Raw genomic sequence first — 16,686 nt, forward strand, 5'->3', positions numbered from 1 at the left:
GACAAAGATATGAGCTTTCAAAAATTGAGCATATCCGCAATGGTTTTTCAATTGCTCATCATGGAATTAAATTGAATTTATTGAATTGTGTGAAACATAGTGGTTGACTGATCTTACCGATTGAATCTTTTATATTTATATTTACGTATACGTAATTACGTATTCTACGCCTTCATTTTCAATAAGATACTTGAATAAAAGTTTTTTTTCTGTATGTAATGAGTTCAGCATATCAGGCGTTGATCAAATAGAGATTTTGTAGATTATTACAATTCGCTTGGATCATGTGACCCGTTGTTAGTGTAGAGAGCAGAGCGCCGTCCAATCACAGTGTTCATGTACAAACCTCTCCGGCGCGAAGCGATCGCGCGAAAAGAACCGTGAGATTTTGCTGTTGTTGTTTCTATCGTGCAGATCAACGTAAAAAGATATTTAAAACTAAGTGAGTATTTGTGTTTTCTAGTTTTATTTTTTTTGTAAAAATGTTTTTATGTTACTTTATACGAAAAGAATTTGGGTAAAACTAATTAGTGTTTATTTTTTTGGGAATAGGCCATGGCTGTGACATACAAATACACTCCCAATTTCTTGGGATTCAACGCTAAGCTCATCGCTAGATGGTATGGATAGTAATTTATAGATTGATTTAATTATCTGCTTATTGAAGGGTTTTTTTGTTTTTGATATAGGTCACCAGTTCTCGCTGTTTGGGGTGGTGCCGCTGGTATCGGCGCCTTGTTTTTGTTGGAACCAATTCCCCGAGTTCGCAATGACATTCTCAAGAAGATCCCAGTCTTGGGCAATTACTGGGAGCGACCGATCGATCCTAACGACAGTCCGTTCTAAATTTATTTATGGAATAGAGTAAACCTGACTGGAAATGTGTCATTCTAGCGATCATGAATTCTTTTTGTTTCAACTGCAGGTTTAATTTGTCAATATAAATTAAGGGTTTTTCAAAAAAGAAATTAATCTTCTCAAGTCATCTTAGTATATACAGTTAAAAGCGACTCAAACAAAAAAAAAGAAAAAGCTGTTTGAGCTTCGTTCAACAAATACCATGTTGCCGTACATTCGAATTAGCTGCAAAAATAAATCAACTTACTTCTGGTCCTTCTTTTAATTTTGATAAAGCATTATATCGAAGAAAAATTTCCGTCTGATCAATAGGCATTAGCCATTACGCTACAAAACTCAAAAAAATCTGAATACTTACGGCAGATACACATAATGATACCGCGATTAATACGATAATAATCCAAGTTATTGCTATACTTGATGTCAGAAATGTTTTAACAATCAAACCAAAAAAAAAAAAGACTTACAAGACATATTACTGTCGGCAACACCGTCAGCCAGGACTTCAAGCAAATCAAGATATACCATACAACGCTGATTAAGAACTGATATCCGCCGCTTGATCTCCAAATAATCTCTGATTGCCATATAATAAGCGTGCAGTTCGGGCTCTTCTTCCCAGAAAAACTCGGGCACGTCAAGAACCGAGCTATTCAGGTTCACGTCCATCCTTAATCGAAACAGCCTTCCAGATGCTTGATTAATTTGCATACGGTTAAGAACATTTGATGATCCAGTAAATGTAAGTTGTTTCGGAACCCGTTCAAGGTCACTCCTACTCGTGTATCTTTCCATCTTAGTTTCGAAATGTGATAATTTTGTAGACTGTGCTATTGCGTGAGACATTGTAAGCTTGTGCATATAATCAGCCTTATGGGGCTTGAGCGTGATCAAATCATTGTAGATCTGAGGTGATTTGGAATGTCTGGAATATTCGAACTTAAATAATTCGATCTCTTTCTCATCATCTGGAATACGCCTGACAATAATTCCATCCCCTTCGACTTCGATTTCTAGTTGCTTATAATATTTTCGATCAAACCCAAGATAAGACCTTAATGACGATGCAAGCATGTTGCACGATAAATGTGAAGAGCTTCGTTGGGATGACATAGTCTCGAGTGAACTACGTCTCAAATGCGATATTTTTTCTTCATTATCTGCAAATGCAATATCTGCTAAAATATCTCGCTCTTGCTTCTCCGTAAAATTCCAAAACACCATAACGCCATATCTGAATATAAAAAGTTCACCCTTCTTGTCAAGCACAAAATCTTCTTCGTCATTATCATCATCATTATTGCTTGTAGCCCTTTTCGATGAAGATGCGTGCTTACCTTCGTGACCCTCATATGTGGCTATTTCTCGCTCATTCTGGTCGATTTCCGGTAAATCATGTCCCGATACGGGTTCTTGCTCATGTTCTTCGTCGTATTTACCGCTTCTGACCCGCCAGCCCGCACGACCGCCAGGGAGCAAGGGCAAAGCATAGGGCAAATACAATGCGGCATCTGGACTGCCAGCCCCAATAGTTTTTGAGCCTTTCACATTGTGAACCAATGAAAGAAAATTATTGATCTTGTCAAGATCATATTCCTCCGCCATAAGAAATGCTGAAACACGTCGAGCAGTATCAGAAGGAGGCCCTCCGGTTGTTGCATACACATTTCCATCTTCTTCGAACGGCATCGGCAACAACGTGACTTTATCCGTTTCTAAAGCAACGTTCTCAAACTCGTGTGCATTGTTGTCCAAATCAGACTGTGACGAAGAATAGCTTGAAAACTCATATTCCTCCCCGCTCTCCGACTCTGATCCTTCATCTTCTTCGTCATCATTCCCAGCACCTCGTCGACGCCTTCTTTGTGATTTATTTGAAAACTTGTTTCTAACTGCCCCAAGCGGATCTGTTAACAAAAGTCTGGGGTCTCGAGGTCGTTGTTGCGCCCACGTTGGATTACTGTCGGCATATTGCTGATCTCTGACTGGCCAAAGCGGCGACCGCCTCGAAGGTAAATCATTTACAATATGACCAACTGAAATTTCGCTAAACTTTCCACTATGCCTTTGATCAGCAAGAGTTGAAACTGGCCGAACATAGCGTCGAGGAGGTGGTGGGACTGCACCTCGCTGTTGCTGTGTTTGAGGTGGAAGCGGAGCAGTAGGCGGTCGTCTAGCTGCCTCCTGATGCCGAACGTCTGATACCAAAATAGAAGCCGATCTATGGGGAAGTGGCTGTTTTTGTGACGACATTTGTATTGTTATATGTAAACGGAAATTTTATGAAATTTGAGAACATTGCTGTTGAGCTGCCACATGTTAAGGACTCGTTCAGTTTGAAATTAAGTCACCCGCACGTGACAAGCACGAATCTAAAATATAAGGGCTAGGTCATGTGCAAAGGCAGTGACTTTTTGGTAAGACTATTTAGAACGATATCAAATACATCAAATAATTTCTATTATATCGCCATTAATCAAAAACAGTACAGTTATCAGAATAATCAATAACGGCCCAATCATTATTTCTAATATACAGCTACCTTAAACACAAAATAAAAGTTTAAAAAAAATTATTCTTTTTTGTCTTCAATTATGATCTCTTGGCTATCAAGAATATCTTGACCATGAGCTTCAACCACATCCCCTTGTCTCGCTCTCAAAAATCTGGCACGCTGACCAGTAATATCCATATATACTCCCTTAATTGTATGGAATAAAACTTTTCGTCCTTCCCATACTGGATAAATACACACCAACATCATGGAAACCAAAATCCAGATAATTCCAACAATGACCCAGCCTGTGAAAAATTTCTTTGAAAATACATATCCAGATCCATACATTGGCATAGGCCATAAAACTAAAAATGAAAGCGTAATAATAACTGTAAGAATTCTTGCATATCTTGATGCTTTCAATAGAGCTGCCGCTTCCTTCTCATAATTCACAGTGTTTGAATTAGGAGTTATTGAAAATTGAATGTTAGCTTCCGCATCAGACTGAGGATTGATTTCCTTCGACTCATTATCTTCTATAGTTTGAATTTGTTCAATGATCTCTGTGTCATCACGAACTTGCTTGATAGCCTTCATTGACAGCCAATCATAATTATCAGGTTTGATATATGTTAATATTGGAACAAAAATCAAGGGAGAAAGTAAAGCGACAACATTTCCTGCAAGCATTGGATCGTTCTGACCAGATGTGTCGACATTGATAACACCATATTTTTTCTTGGTGGTGACCAACCACGCCATAAGAGAGCACGCCAATCCAAGAATCGGAGAGCCAACAGCGGCGTAAACGTTCTGCTTATTCCACATAATAGTGAGTGTTGCTGGTAAGACTGCAGAGGAGATAATAACTCCCATTAAAAGATAGAGGTAACCCATTGAAACACCACCGTAATATAGACCCACTGAAAATCCAGCCATGACAAATCCATAGATAATTACCGAAGCATGTGAAATGAAAATTAATTGACGACCAGATGCACGTGGATTTATGTAAGTCTTGTAAATATCATAGGTACCAATGGAAGACACCGCAATGAGTTCGGCTGACGTAGCAGATGTAACAGCCATGAAAACCAAAATCAAAGCACACACGCCACCTCCCTTTCCTAAAAGAGCGACAGCAGCATTCGGTAATACAAGTCCAGCAGAAACGTCAGCGCTAGACATTCTCAATGGATACGTAGGGAACGAAGGGTTAGACTCAAGAGCAAGACAAGCAAGACCCATAGTAGTGGCACAAAGCCATGGAATTGCAAACCATGCAATTCCTCCAATCACGTATCCGGGAAGAGCAGAAGCTGGAGAAGCAGCAATTGCTTTATTCCAGTAACCATTGTCTAAGAAAACAGTTCCAAAGCCACCAACAATGTTGATAACAAAGAAGATCGCACCTTCTTTAGATCTCATTGCCAAGAAAGAGCCTTCAGCATTTCCACTGACTGGAAACTGCTTGCTAAGCTGCGTAAGAATTTCCCATACCTCACCGGGAGAACCAAGTAAAGGAGAAGTAGCATAAGTCTTAAAAGCAAATATGGCAATAATGACAAGGATGATGACAGTGTGAATATAGTCAGTCAAGAAAGTAGCCTTGATGCCACCGAATAAAGTATAAACAATCACACCAAGTGGAAGAAGGAAACAAGCAGCGACGGTGTTCATTCCGGTTAAAGAGTTAACGACGGCCGAACCACCTGTGAGAAGCATCGCAGTAACTAAGATGTTGGTTGCTATACCAAACAATAAAAAGACTAGAGAATAAACTGTTAAAAAATAAAGGATCATTATCAAAACAATTAGAAAGCTTACCAATGTGTGCTGGTGCACCGTATCTTGCACGAACAACTTCAAGGAAAGTGTGAGCATCAGGAGCGCGACGCTTGAGCTCGATAGCGATTGTTGCAAAAAGAATGATTTGAACCGAGCCACCTGAGGCATACCAGAATGGACCAGACACGCCATATCTATAAGCAACACCGGATGACTGAAGAAGAGTAGCAGCCCAAGTCCACGAAGAAACAACTGCAGAGGCAATCAAGCCAGTCTTTACTGATCGACCAGCTGTTGAAAATTCTTCGGATGTGATCCGCTCGTGCTGGTAACGCTTAAGCATGTAGGTTGTAAGAATCATCCCAGCAGCAAACACAAAACCGAGACCGACAACAATGCCGTAGCCGACACCTTGTGGTAGTGGAGGACCAGCTGTTGATGACATTGTGTGATGATTGACGTAGTATAATCGACATCATCGAGAAGTCGGTCAAGGCCATATTTATATTGTGGTTCAATGACGCTTCGTTATCATGACGATTGTGAAAAAAGATCTATAGTCAGATAGCGCGCCGTGACTGTGTCGTACTACAATAAATAGCGCGATAACGATAACCAACAATTAAGAGCTGAGAAGTTTTTCGCGGGCCTGCATGTTGCTTATAGTTAGTTAATCAGTCAGTAAAGCTTAGTAAATCTTATATCCCAGTTACCCGACAATTAGATTGTAAATCCAAACCACCCATCAGTATTGTGGGGGAGTTGCACGTCTCACAATTGAAATTGAAGATGTTGTACTGCAGTCAGCATAGTCCGAAAAATTTGACACGGGAAATAATGTACTATTCAAGTAAAGCAACCTCCGGCACACCACCTAAACAAATATAAACACTAAAAACGCCTTAACGCCTTAACGCCGCCGCCTTGTTTCTTGTCGATGCACAAGCACAGTGGCTTGGTTGGTTGGCTTGAACCTAAAGGGATGGAGCTACGGCCCAAAAAGCTTAACTTGAATTAAAGTAACGTGCAAAGTTGCGTGACAATTACAAACATAGTCACGTAAAGAATGTGTAGGTGACATTAAAGGTCAAGGTCAAATAATTGCAACCCCGACCCCGACGATTTAACCGAACTTAACACATTTGGTGTTATTTTTATTTATTTTTTTAAACAGACAATTAATTACTGTAGCTTGTGTCATATCTCTCGTGTCATGTTCACTTCGTCTGCCAGATTTCTTCTACTGATCTTTTAATTTTTTTAATTATTGCTAATATTCTTCAATTGTTGATCTACTGATGAAAGGTACAGAGCCCTAAAAAGGTATTTATACAAATCATAAAATCAACGTGATCTAACAATAATCTTCAAAATTTCTCGACCATTGTACACTGCTGAAGCAAGGCTGCCAGCTACGGAGGCATTATCAGGTGATCCCATGGTCAATGACGATCAATAAAAGTATCACACATATAGCGCAGTAGTAAAAAGTGTTTACTGTCAAAAATGTGAATTTCACCCGACCCTAATTAATGGAAACGTTTATTAAAAAAGCTTCAGGTCCTGAGCCATCAAGAAGATCCGTAAACCTTGGCAATCTAATATTGGTCCTACGTTTAGATAATTAATTTAATTTGATTAATTTTATTGGATAATTCTTTTTTTTTTTTTTTTTAAGAAAAGAAATGGGAACAATTTATTATTCTTTTCAAAGGATGAGAAATTAATTACTTCAATGACGCTGATTGTTTGATTGTTTGAGTGATTTTTGTAAAAACTTGAAGTAATTTAAGGAGTTAACTCATAAACGACAGTTCGACTTGACCACTGCAAGAAAATTTGTTCGTATTGTCAAGACAGACGACGATTAAGCGTATTAATTCTAAAATGATGACACTGATTAATTATCAAGATTTCTAAACGAACACCTCGCTCATCACGGCTCAACGCCTGAAAAAGCCAAACATGGAATTCTTATTACCAGCATCAGCATCAGCAGCATCACCATCGCCAACCAAAACAAAGTCCGAGGCAAAAGGTACTAAATTTATAGCAGCCACGATATTTCAATTTGTACACTTTTGTTTGAACAATCATTTGATTTATATGTGTCACGTTTGTATTGGTTATTTAAATCTGATCCTACTCCAAGGTTTCATAACGGCATCAAGATTTCATTTTCATTCACGGATTTTAACAATTCACCAAACTCACGAGTATCATGGGATGGCGTATTTAATTTTAAAGCTCGAAACGGAATGCAGGACATGACGCTTGAAGATCTCGGCTTTTTTTACTATTCAAATTGTAAAGTCTTAGGGATTGTGGGCATCGTGAAAATCGTTAAGGAAGCGTATGCAGACTGTCTGAAGCCTATTAAAGAACAAAAATAAAACAAAACAAAACAAAACAAACAGACAGGAAAAAAGTACAATGAAGTGCTGACTCTTTTTGATTATGAAATATATTTAATGCTTGGGATCTGAAAAGTGCGTATGTCAAGTCCGACACTGATAATCCGAAATGTCTGATGGTCGACATCGAATATGTTTGTGCTTCCACGATTAGTGACACAGGAAGAAATTAAACAATATGTTAAGCTTTCAAACTCACCATTACAAAAAACGCATCTTGTTCAGTGAGGCCGCTTATCTGTTTCTAAAGTTGAGAAGATAGAATGTGACTATATTCTTAAAATGGCTGAAACAGCAAAAGATTCGACTGTTACTTAAATAAGCATAAACATGCATACATACTAATGCTACGGTATTGCTTACAGTTATTGGAATATGGCTAGGGGTGGACACGATACACGAATATTTGTTATTCGTATTCGTATAGTCACTTACGATTACGATACGATACGAATAAACCTTTACGAATAACTATGCGAATAAAGAAATTGATTATTCGTAATTATTCGTTTACTCAGCCATTTGTAACTGGGTACGAGACCATTGTCATACACAGGTAAACACTTAGATTTTCATAGAAATTTTTTTTTCGGTCAGGGTAATTAATTTACGCTATACTCAAAGGAAAAACGAATACTATACGAATATTTACGAATAAACCGTATATTACGATTACGATACGAATAAGCCTAAAATTTTACGAATACAGTAAACCCTCGCTATAGTAAGATATATCTGGTAGAAATATTTGCCTCTTATATCGAGTTCTTACTATAAGTAGTTACCCAACAGTCTATGCAGTTTATCATTTATGCATTAAATTTAACAAAGTATATTTATTAGTTATGCACAAAAAACGCTTCTTAAGTCATACTGGCTCATTTTAGATGTTTTACAGCGTCTCATAAATTCCCCAAACTGCTTCAATGACTCCAGAGCACTTTTGGAATCCTTCTGTTGTTCACCAAACAACTGCAAAATTTCGTAGGTTTCATGAGCCATTTTACTTCAAATCAAAGGTCTATCCTCCATTTCCTCACTAGACCCTTCACTTTCAGGCTCAAATTGAGCGAGAATAAAGGCTTCTATATCCTCAGGAGGTTCTTCAGAATTCTCACCCACCGGGTTGAGAAATGAATCTATATCCATAATATTCTCAATATGCGAGCTGAGACATAGTTTAGATAATCTCCTTTCAAGATCTTTAACTATGCTCGGATCTAAGCTATGGTCATAATCAGTAGCGGTGATATCTGCCTCTTCCAGACATCTATTCCCCAACGTATTGCCTGGAGTACATTCATTCACGAAGATCTTTTTGAGACGCATGAGGGTTGTCTCTCTTTCTTTGGCGCAATGCATGTTTTTCAGCCAATGTAATTGGTCTTCGTCTTGTCTTTGAAGTAATGCTGGGTGTCATTATCGTGAAATTGAATTAGAGATGGTTGTGTAAGACTACTTTAAACGGTAAATACATAGTTTATGAATATGTTTATGGGCCACCTCGATATTAGTAAGATCCCTAAAATATTAGTAAGATCTTCTTATAACGAAAAATCTTCTTATAACTATGTAAAAACAATTCTGGGAAAGAAAAAACCTTACTATATCGAGGATCTTATAATAAAAAATTGCTTTTCTGTCGTTGCCCTGACGACGGGCAATTTGAGTTCAAAGTTTATCCGAATTTGAGTGTCATGATCTTATTGCCTAATAATTTGCTGTCATTTTTTCTAGTGTTGATACTATACCTGGTTTGCGGTATGTCAGCTATTTCCTAGCATACTATACCTGGTTTAGGCTCTTTCCCTTAAAATTTTTTCTTTCCTTGCTATCTTTGTTGTCTATTCAGCGAGGCTAATTTTTTCTTGAAGCGCGCAATCCTAGCATGTGTATGGTCGTACCTTGTCACAATTTTGGGAAATAGCATGAGTTGCTTACTTGCTTACTCGCTTTGGAAGACTCAGTCAAATCGGAATAACTAAAAACCTTTCTCGAAAAGTTTTCGTTAAAAGAATCAGAGTATGTACCAAACAGACTACAGAGTACGCGGAGCAGTTGTAAATTGGAAACACGAAGGGGCAAACCATTAAGCTATTGTATATGAAAAAGCAAATTCCAGGGGCAAATTGACTATGACGTGGGATATAATTTAAAGTCCATTTAAATGACAGAAGCCTTTTCACTATACAGTTATCCTTTGCCTGCAATTTCACTCTCATGCACTGCAATTAATACCATCAATTTCAACTATGTAGTACAAGTAAAAATTTGGTATTTATACTAGCCTGCTACATTCCTTCTATAGCAATTCATTTGACGAATGCCAGCGGTAAGCGCCTGCCACTAATATGCGCCCAGTGATTAAAGTTTTGCATTCCGAAACACGAGTACAGAGGTATTGGATCACGTATCCGGTACACATACAAATGCGTGTAAAGTCCAACAAGCTTTTTCCATGAATATAATAAATTATTATATTTTAAATAAATTTGTGACTAAAAAAATTAAAAATTACAATGATGATCAATTCATCCCGCTGAAAATATAAAGGAAAAAAGTGGAAAAAAGTTTTGTTGAATTCAAACTTTTGAAGTGACATGGATCACAAACAGGGATAAGCCGTATTGAATTTTCAAAAATTATTGTCTCAAATGCGATATGTACCTGTAGGAAAATTTTGAATAGTTATTTTTTACTTTCTCGTTGCATTTTGAACTTTGTTTGCTTTGGGTTAACTGTTTATATTTAAATATTAATCTATAGTATGACTTGTTTCTGCTACGGCGGATCAGCTTGCCCGCTTTTCCCCGTTGGGCGGTGTGCAGGGTTGGAAATTTTCAAACCGCAACTACTCGTTCCGCTCTCTTCTTCCATTCTTTACGCCACGCCCTTTTTTAAGTGTATTTTTTTTTCCTTTCTTCTTTTTAGTTTGTGACTCGGATGTAATTGATTGTTTTTTCCGCCAGAAAAACGCCGCCGACTACGCCGCCAGTGCGTGCGTCGCATGGATTGATGCCAGTCAAAAATCATATAAAGCCACGGTGATCTTTCCCTTACAAGTCGAACTTATATAATAAGATTATCAGTTATTTGTTTATTTTTGCTCTTTGTTGATTTCATACACAAATTATTCAGAATGGTCTATCCAGAAACTTTCGAAGGCTTTGCTGTCCATTCTAAGGAGACATGGGCTTCTCCCAAGCGTACTGAATTCAAGCCTCGCCCTTTTGAGGAGACGGATGTTGATATCAAGGTCAAGGCATGTGGTGTTTGCGGTTCAGATGTTCACACCGTGACCGGCGGATGGGGCAGCTGCCCTTATCCTCTCGTGGTTGGACACGAAATTGTGGGTGAAGTTGTCAACGTGGGATCACAAGTCAATGGCTTGAAAATTGGTGACCGGGTTGGTGTTGGTGCGCAAGCGTTTGCCTGTCTCAATTGCAAGCAATGCAAGAATGATAACGAAATTTATTGCAAGCATCAATTGGATACCTATGGATCTACTTACCCTGGTGGTTTCGTTGGCCAAGGTGGTTATGCGTCTCATGTTCGTGTTCATGAATACTTTGTTTTCCCCATTCCAGATGCTCTTGAAACTACACTTGTTGCTCCAATGCTTTGCGCTGGTGCGACTGCCTTTTCCCCTCTTTATCGCCACGGTGCTGGTCCTGGAAAGAAGGTTGGCATCATTGGCATTGGTGGAATTGGTCATTTTGGAATTCTTTTTGCCAAGGCTCTTGGAGCAGATACGTGGGCCATTTCTCGTTCTGATGCCAAAAAAGCAGATTGTTTGAAACTTGGTGCAGATGGATTTATTCAAACAAACGAAAAGGATTGGAACGTTCCACATGAGCTTTCATTTGACTTGATTGTTAACTGTGCAAATTCAAACCAGAACTTTGATCTTGATCAATACCTTTCCCTTCTTGATGTTAATGGCAAGTTTATTAACGTTGGCCTACCCGAAGGTGACGGATTTGCGTTCCATCCGTTTAAAATGTTGGGTAACGGTGCTCTTTTTGGATTTTCTCATATTGCTTCACGAAAAGAAATTCTTGCCATGCTTAACATTGCTGCTGAGAAGAACCTTAAGCCGTGGATTGAAACCATTCCTGTTGGTGAAGCTGGTTGTGGAGAAGCTCTTCGTCGTTGTCATGAAAATGATGTTCGCTATAGGTTTACATTGACGGACTATGAGAAGCAGTTCAATTAATTTCTTATATTTTTGTTTTTACGGAGTATTTTTTTGTTTTGTTTTGTTTTGGTGTAAACAATGTACATATTAGTTTAGACAAGATTTTGTTTTATTACAGAGTTGTTTCACATAATATTTTTTAATATAGATAAGCCACATCTTTCTTACTACACCTGACATTATTAACATCTACAAGTCTTGTTCGTATTTTATATTTCCAATCACTCGTCATTCATTGACTTAGCCGGTAGCTTCGAAATAAGGTTTCATTCTTCGGGCACGCCACCTTATCAAGTGAGTAAATATCTGGGTCAGCACTCAGCAAACTTGTTATGGCGCACAGTCAGTTCACATTTCTCCTTAGTCAACGTGCAAGGGTCTGAGGTATGTCTGAAGTCAATATTGGTTTTTTCTTTTAACTCAACCTCGATAAGCTTAATTGCAAAGAATCAAGTTGTTGAACAATTTTGTCTAAATCATCAGCTGTTTTGGAAGGTGTCCTAATCATTGTAATGGAACTCTCGCAAAATTTATTTTCATAACAAGGATAATAATTTAGTTGGACAATCTTCCATTCAACATAACAACATAACGTACTCCAACACGAGGAGCGTTGCAAGCCCAACCACCCCATTAGTGCAAACAACGTAATTCAACATCCCTTATAATAATTATTTATTATTTCTGTACGTTTCCGTTAAACAGTGGCTTACTGATTTAGACAATATGCCTCAACATGAATGAACCAACAGGAAAACGCCGGTCACGTGCAACTGCTAAACTCGTTAATCTTTGATGAAACACGTGCCAAGCCCGTACCCTGTACCGTGTGCTAAATAAACCCTTACCAACGCTCTCCGCATTGTTTATTCAACAAACACCCGCAGATGATATCATGTACTTGTATGTATTCCTCGGCTCCCCGCGTTTTGTGCCACATTCAATTGCCGAGCCGATCTAAGGCCAGTAGGCAATAAATTGGCTCGATATTTAGTTACGGCTCGACCTTCACGTTATAAATCTGTGAATTAATCATGGCTGAACTTCGATACGACGGACAAACCGTCATAGTTACGGGTGCTGGAGGAGGTCTCGGAAAGGCATACGCATTGTTTTTTGCATCCCGTGGGGCAAACGTTGTGGTTAATGATCTCGGGTCAAGTTTTAAGGGTGAAGGCTACTCGACAAAAGCTGCCGATGCAGTTGTAAACGGTATTCCAAATTGCATCTTTAGAATTAAAATGTCACGGGTGCTTATTACTGACCGGATATTTAGAAATTCGTGAACTTGGCGGTAGAGCTGTTGCAAATTACGACTCGGTCGAAAATGGTGAACGAATCGTTGCCACTGCATTAGAAGCATTTGGTGCGATCCACATTCTTATCAATAATGCTGGAATTCTTCGCGATGTTTCATTCAAGAATATTAAAGATTCTGATTGGGATTTGATCGTGCTAGTCCATTTGAAAGGTGCTTTCAAAACGACTAAGGCGGCATGGCCTATTTTCCGCAAGCAGAAATTTGGTCGCATCATCAATACTGCTTCCGCTGCAGGGCTGTACGGTTCATTCGGGCAGACGAACTATTCAGCTGCCAAACTTGGTCTTGTTGGATTCACTGAAACTCTAGCGAAGGAAGGAATTAAATATAACATTCTTGCCAATGTGATCGCTCCCATTGCTGCAAGTCGCATGACGGAGACAGTTATGACTGCAGACATTCTTAATTATTTGAAGCCTGAATGGATTGTACCATTGGTTGCATATTTGGCCCATAGGGACAGCTCTGAAACTGGTGGAATTTTTGAAGCTGGTGCTGGTTTTGTCTCCAAACTTCGGTGGGAGCGAAGTGAAGGCGTGCTTTTTAAAACCGACGATAGTTTTACGCCTTCAGCTGTTTTGAAAAGGTGGAATGACATTGGAAGATATATTCATCCGACTTATCCAACCGGGCCCAACAACTTTATTGAGCTTTTGGAAAATGCGAAAGATCTAAGCTCAAATATTCAAGATGGTGCAATCGAATTTAAGAGCAAAGTAGTGATTGTTACTGGTGCTGGTGCCGGTCTAGGACGAGCTTATGCCTTGCTTTTGGCAAAACATGGTGCCAAAGTTGTGGTCAATGATTTATCGAATCCTAATGGTACCGTTGACGAAATCAACAAGTTATATGGAGCTGGAACCGCTGTGGCAGATGCTCATTCCGTTGAAGATGGTGAAGCGGTAGTCAAGACTGCAGTTGACTCTTTCGGTACTGTTCATGCGGTTGTAAATAATGCTGGAATTTTGCGTGACAAGTCATTTGCAGGCCTAACCGAAGACCAATGGGATATTATTATTTCAATACATTTAAGGGGTACTTACAAGGTCACTAAAGCTGCATGGCCATATTTTCTAAAACAAAAGTTTGGACGCATTGTCAATGTGACTTCTACATCCGGCATCTACGGTAACTTTGGCCAAGCAAACTACTCGACAGCAAAATGTGCCATTTTAGGATTTTCGCTAGCACTTGCTTTAGAAGGCAAGAAATACAATATTTTTGTGAATGCGGTTGCACCAAATGCTGGTACTGCAATGACGCGCACAGTCATGCCGAAAGAAATTGCTGAAGCATTGAAGCCAGATTATGTAGCACCTCCTATAGTTTTATTGTGTTCAGAGGAAGCACCAACCACTGGAGGTTTGTTTGAAATTGGATCTGGATGGATAGGGCAAACAAGATGGCAGCGAACTGGAGGCGTCAGTTTCCCCGTCAGTCAGAAGCTCACTGTGGAAGTTATTGCCGAAAATTGGAGCAAGATTACAGATTTTGATGATGGACGTGCGACTCATCCGAAATCAACACAAGAAGCGATGGCTAATATATTAGAAAATGTTCAGTCGGTATCAAACAATAGTTCTTCTGTTCAAAATTTTAAAGAGACAAAATCTTATGCCCAGTCAGAATTTGAGTACACCACTCGAGATTTAATTTTATATAATCTCGGACTTGGAGCTAAAGCATCTGAATTACAGTACATTTTTGAGGGATCAGATGATTTCACCGTTCTTCCAACGTATGGCGTTGTACCATATTTTAGTGCCTCTTCGTCCATCAAGATTAATGATCTGGTTCCGAATTTTAATCCAGTAAGTAGCAATGCAGTAGTGTCAGGAGTTTTGAATTCTAACTTTATAGATGTTTTTACTTCACGGAGAGCAGTACTTGGAGGTGAAGAAGTGGCCATTGCCTACAGCTGGCGGTAAAATAATAAACCAACCTGGCTTAATTGACGTGCTTGACAAGGGCAAGGCTGCGTGTGTTATTACCGAGACAGATTCATTCGATGCGGTTACGGGAGAATTATTGTTCCACAATGAGTCTACAGTGTTCATTCGCGGCTCTGGTGGATTTGGTGGCAAGTCAAAAGGTTCCGATCGTGGCGCGGCTACAGCTTCAAATAGTCCGCCAAATCGAATACCAGATGTTGTTGTGGAGGTTAAAACATCTGAAGATCAGGCTGCAATTTACAGATTATCGGGAGATTATAATCCACTTCATATCGATCCCTCATTTGCAGCAATTGCCAAATTCACAAGACCAATTCTTCATGGACTTTGTTCATTCGGCATTTCTGGAAAGCAAATCTTCGAAAAATTTGGACCGTTCAAAAACATCAAGGTAAGATTCTCTGGGCACGTATTCCCAGGTGAGACATTACGAGTGGAAATGTGGAAAACAGAAGGAGGTAAGAAAATTATTTTCCAGACTAAAGTTGTCGAGCGGAATACTGTTGCGATTTCTGCGGCGGCAGCAGAGCTGTTGAATGAAGGGGCAAAATTGTAGTATCTTTTGTGTTACGGGGGCAAGTAATTAAACTGTTAACGTGCTTTATTTAACGTAAAGTGCTCAATGTCAAAAAAAAAAAAAAAAAAAAACGTCAGGGTAACATGGCTTGTTTTAAGTTTATCTCCAGCATACATATGTACAGTGGTAATGAAGAACTTCGTAAATTGCACTCGGAAGATGTATCAGATGTGAATGTTTCAACCCCTTGGATGTATAATTAATAATTAATTTACACGATGAAAGCTATGCTTAATGTTGATTACACTGCTCTTGCATCAGAATGGGAAATTCTGCACTTACTTATTCACCGCAATAGAAATCAACATCATCAGGCAAAGTGGTGGAAATTCGTGGCCATTATTCATCGGACATTAAAGCGACTACTACAGACTCCTATTAAATGCCAAAAGAAGCGGGAAAAAAAGAGAGCTAAAGCGCATGGAGCTGATTCTCGAGATGAAACATTACGGCCGGGGCTGACGCTTAATCCCACTATGATACGGCCGCCTAATAGAATCGAACTTGCGAAAAAACTAGTATACGGAATTATTCCTAAGGCATACACTGCATTTTATCGATTGATTGCACAAGGGCAGTATTTACAGCTAGGTCTTGTATTGATTGCCATTACAGCCAAAATCTGGAGCTTACTAAGACAAGACGAAAGAGTATTTGGAGGCGACAAGAAGACGGTTCAAGTCGGATCAGATGAGGTGGGAGAATTGATTACAAGACAAGGACGACGACAAAATGACACGCTTCAAGCTGAAGCAACAAGCCAAGGGGCGCAACTGTTTGACGACGACGATAAGGATGACAATGTCGTTGAACTGCAGGATGATAAAAATAACCTAAGTATAACCAAAACTAAAAAAGATGACGATTCAGAGTTCAAATTCTTTAGTTGAATTCTTTGTATTTTAAATAAAGGAAAAACCTGCGGTTAATCATTCAGTGACGAAAGAATGTTTGCGCGACCGCGCGTCACAAGTTTAGAGAACCCTTAATTGTATCATCCGTCGCGTTGTGAGTTTGGGGCCTGAATCACAATTAAACTATTTTTACACGAACAATTGTAACGTTGTAACTACTAAATCTG

General features: G+C 39.1%; 7 protein-coding genes across 7 annotated transcripts; 5 read left to right on the plus strand and 2 right to left on the minus strand.

Annotated features, from left to right (window-relative positions):
- Positions 1-288: 288 nt before the first annotated feature.
- On the plus strand, positions 289-1,112 carry V1514DRAFT_328246 (cytochrome b-c1 complex subunit 10). The gene is made up of 3 exons (XM_066927134.1): positions 289-442; positions 553-620; positions 690-1,112. Exons 2-3 carry the CDS (start codon positions 556-558, stop codon positions 844-846), a joined length of 222 nt encoding a protein of 73 aa, XP_066784441.1. The 5' UTR covers positions 289-442; positions 553-555; the 3' UTR covers positions 847-1,112.
- On the minus strand, positions 915-3,254 carry V1514DRAFT_328249 (uncharacterized protein; the record flags this gene model as incomplete). Its single annotated transcript, XM_066927135.1, has 4 exons — positions 2,196-3,254; positions 1,326-2,132; positions 1,217-1,269; positions 915-1,159 (listed from the first exon to the last, which is right to left on the minus strand). Coding segments are annotated over exons 1-4 (1,834 nt in total), but the record flags the coding sequence as incomplete, so codon positions are not given.
- A 42-nt stretch (positions 3,255-3,296) lies between these two features.
- On the minus strand, positions 3,297-5,619 carry V1514DRAFT_328252 (Sodium:solute symporter family-domain-containing protein). Its single transcript, XM_066927136.1, has 2 exons — positions 5,183-5,619; positions 3,297-5,124 (listed from the first exon to the last, which is right to left on the minus strand). Exons 1-2 carry the CDS (start codon positions 5,586-5,588, stop codon positions 3,431-3,433), a joined length of 2,100 nt encoding a protein of 699 aa, XP_066784443.1. The 5' UTR covers positions 5,589-5,619; the 3' UTR covers positions 3,297-3,430.
- A 1,359-nt stretch (positions 5,620-6,978) lies between these two features.
- V1514DRAFT_328255 (PUA-like domain-containing protein) lies at positions 6,979-7,621 on the plus strand. Its single transcript, XM_066927137.1, is given in 3 exon segments — positions 6,979-7,003; positions 7,018-7,167; positions 7,200-7,621. The coding sequence occupies 2 exon segments, from the start codon at positions 7,109-7,111 to the stop codon at positions 7,534-7,536; spliced, it is 396 nt and encodes a 131-aa protein (XP_066784444.1). The 5' UTR covers positions 6,979-7,003; positions 7,018-7,108; the 3' UTR covers positions 7,537-7,621.
- A 2,598-nt stretch (positions 7,622-10,219) lies between these two features.
- On the plus strand, positions 10,220-11,918 carry V1514DRAFT_328262 (chaperonin 10-like protein). Its single transcript, XM_066927138.1, has one exon. The coding sequence runs from the start codon at positions 10,697-10,699 to the stop codon at positions 11,771-11,773; it is 1,077 nt and encodes a 358-aa protein (XP_066784445.1). The 5' UTR covers positions 10,220-10,696; the 3' UTR covers positions 11,774-11,918.
- Positions 11,919-12,637: 719 nt separating this feature from the next.
- V1514DRAFT_304766 (uncharacterized protein) lies at positions 12,638-15,756 on the plus strand. The gene is made up of 3 exons (XM_066925640.1): positions 12,638-12,967; positions 13,032-14,887; positions 14,937-15,756. Exons 1-3 carry the CDS (start codon positions 12,790-12,792, stop codon positions 15,582-15,584), a joined length of 2,682 nt encoding a protein of 893 aa, XP_066784446.1. The 5' UTR covers positions 12,638-12,789; the 3' UTR covers positions 15,585-15,756.
- Positions 15,738-16,653, plus strand: V1514DRAFT_328265 (uncharacterized protein). The gene has a single exon (XM_066927139.1). It carries the CDS (start codon positions 15,824-15,826, stop codon positions 16,493-16,495), a length of 672 nt encoding a protein of 223 aa, XP_066784447.1. The 5' UTR covers positions 15,738-15,823; the 3' UTR covers positions 16,496-16,653.
- Positions 16,654-16,686: the final 33 nt, after the last annotated feature.

Source organism: Lipomyces japonicus, assembly GCF_038497905.1.
Source record: "Lipomyces japonicus strain CBS 7319 unplaced genomic scaffold V1514scaffold_11, whole genome shotgun sequence".
NCBI classification, from domain to species: Eukaryota; Fungi; Ascomycota; class Lipomycetes; order Lipomycetales; family Lipomycetaceae; genus Lipomyces; species Lipomyces japonicus.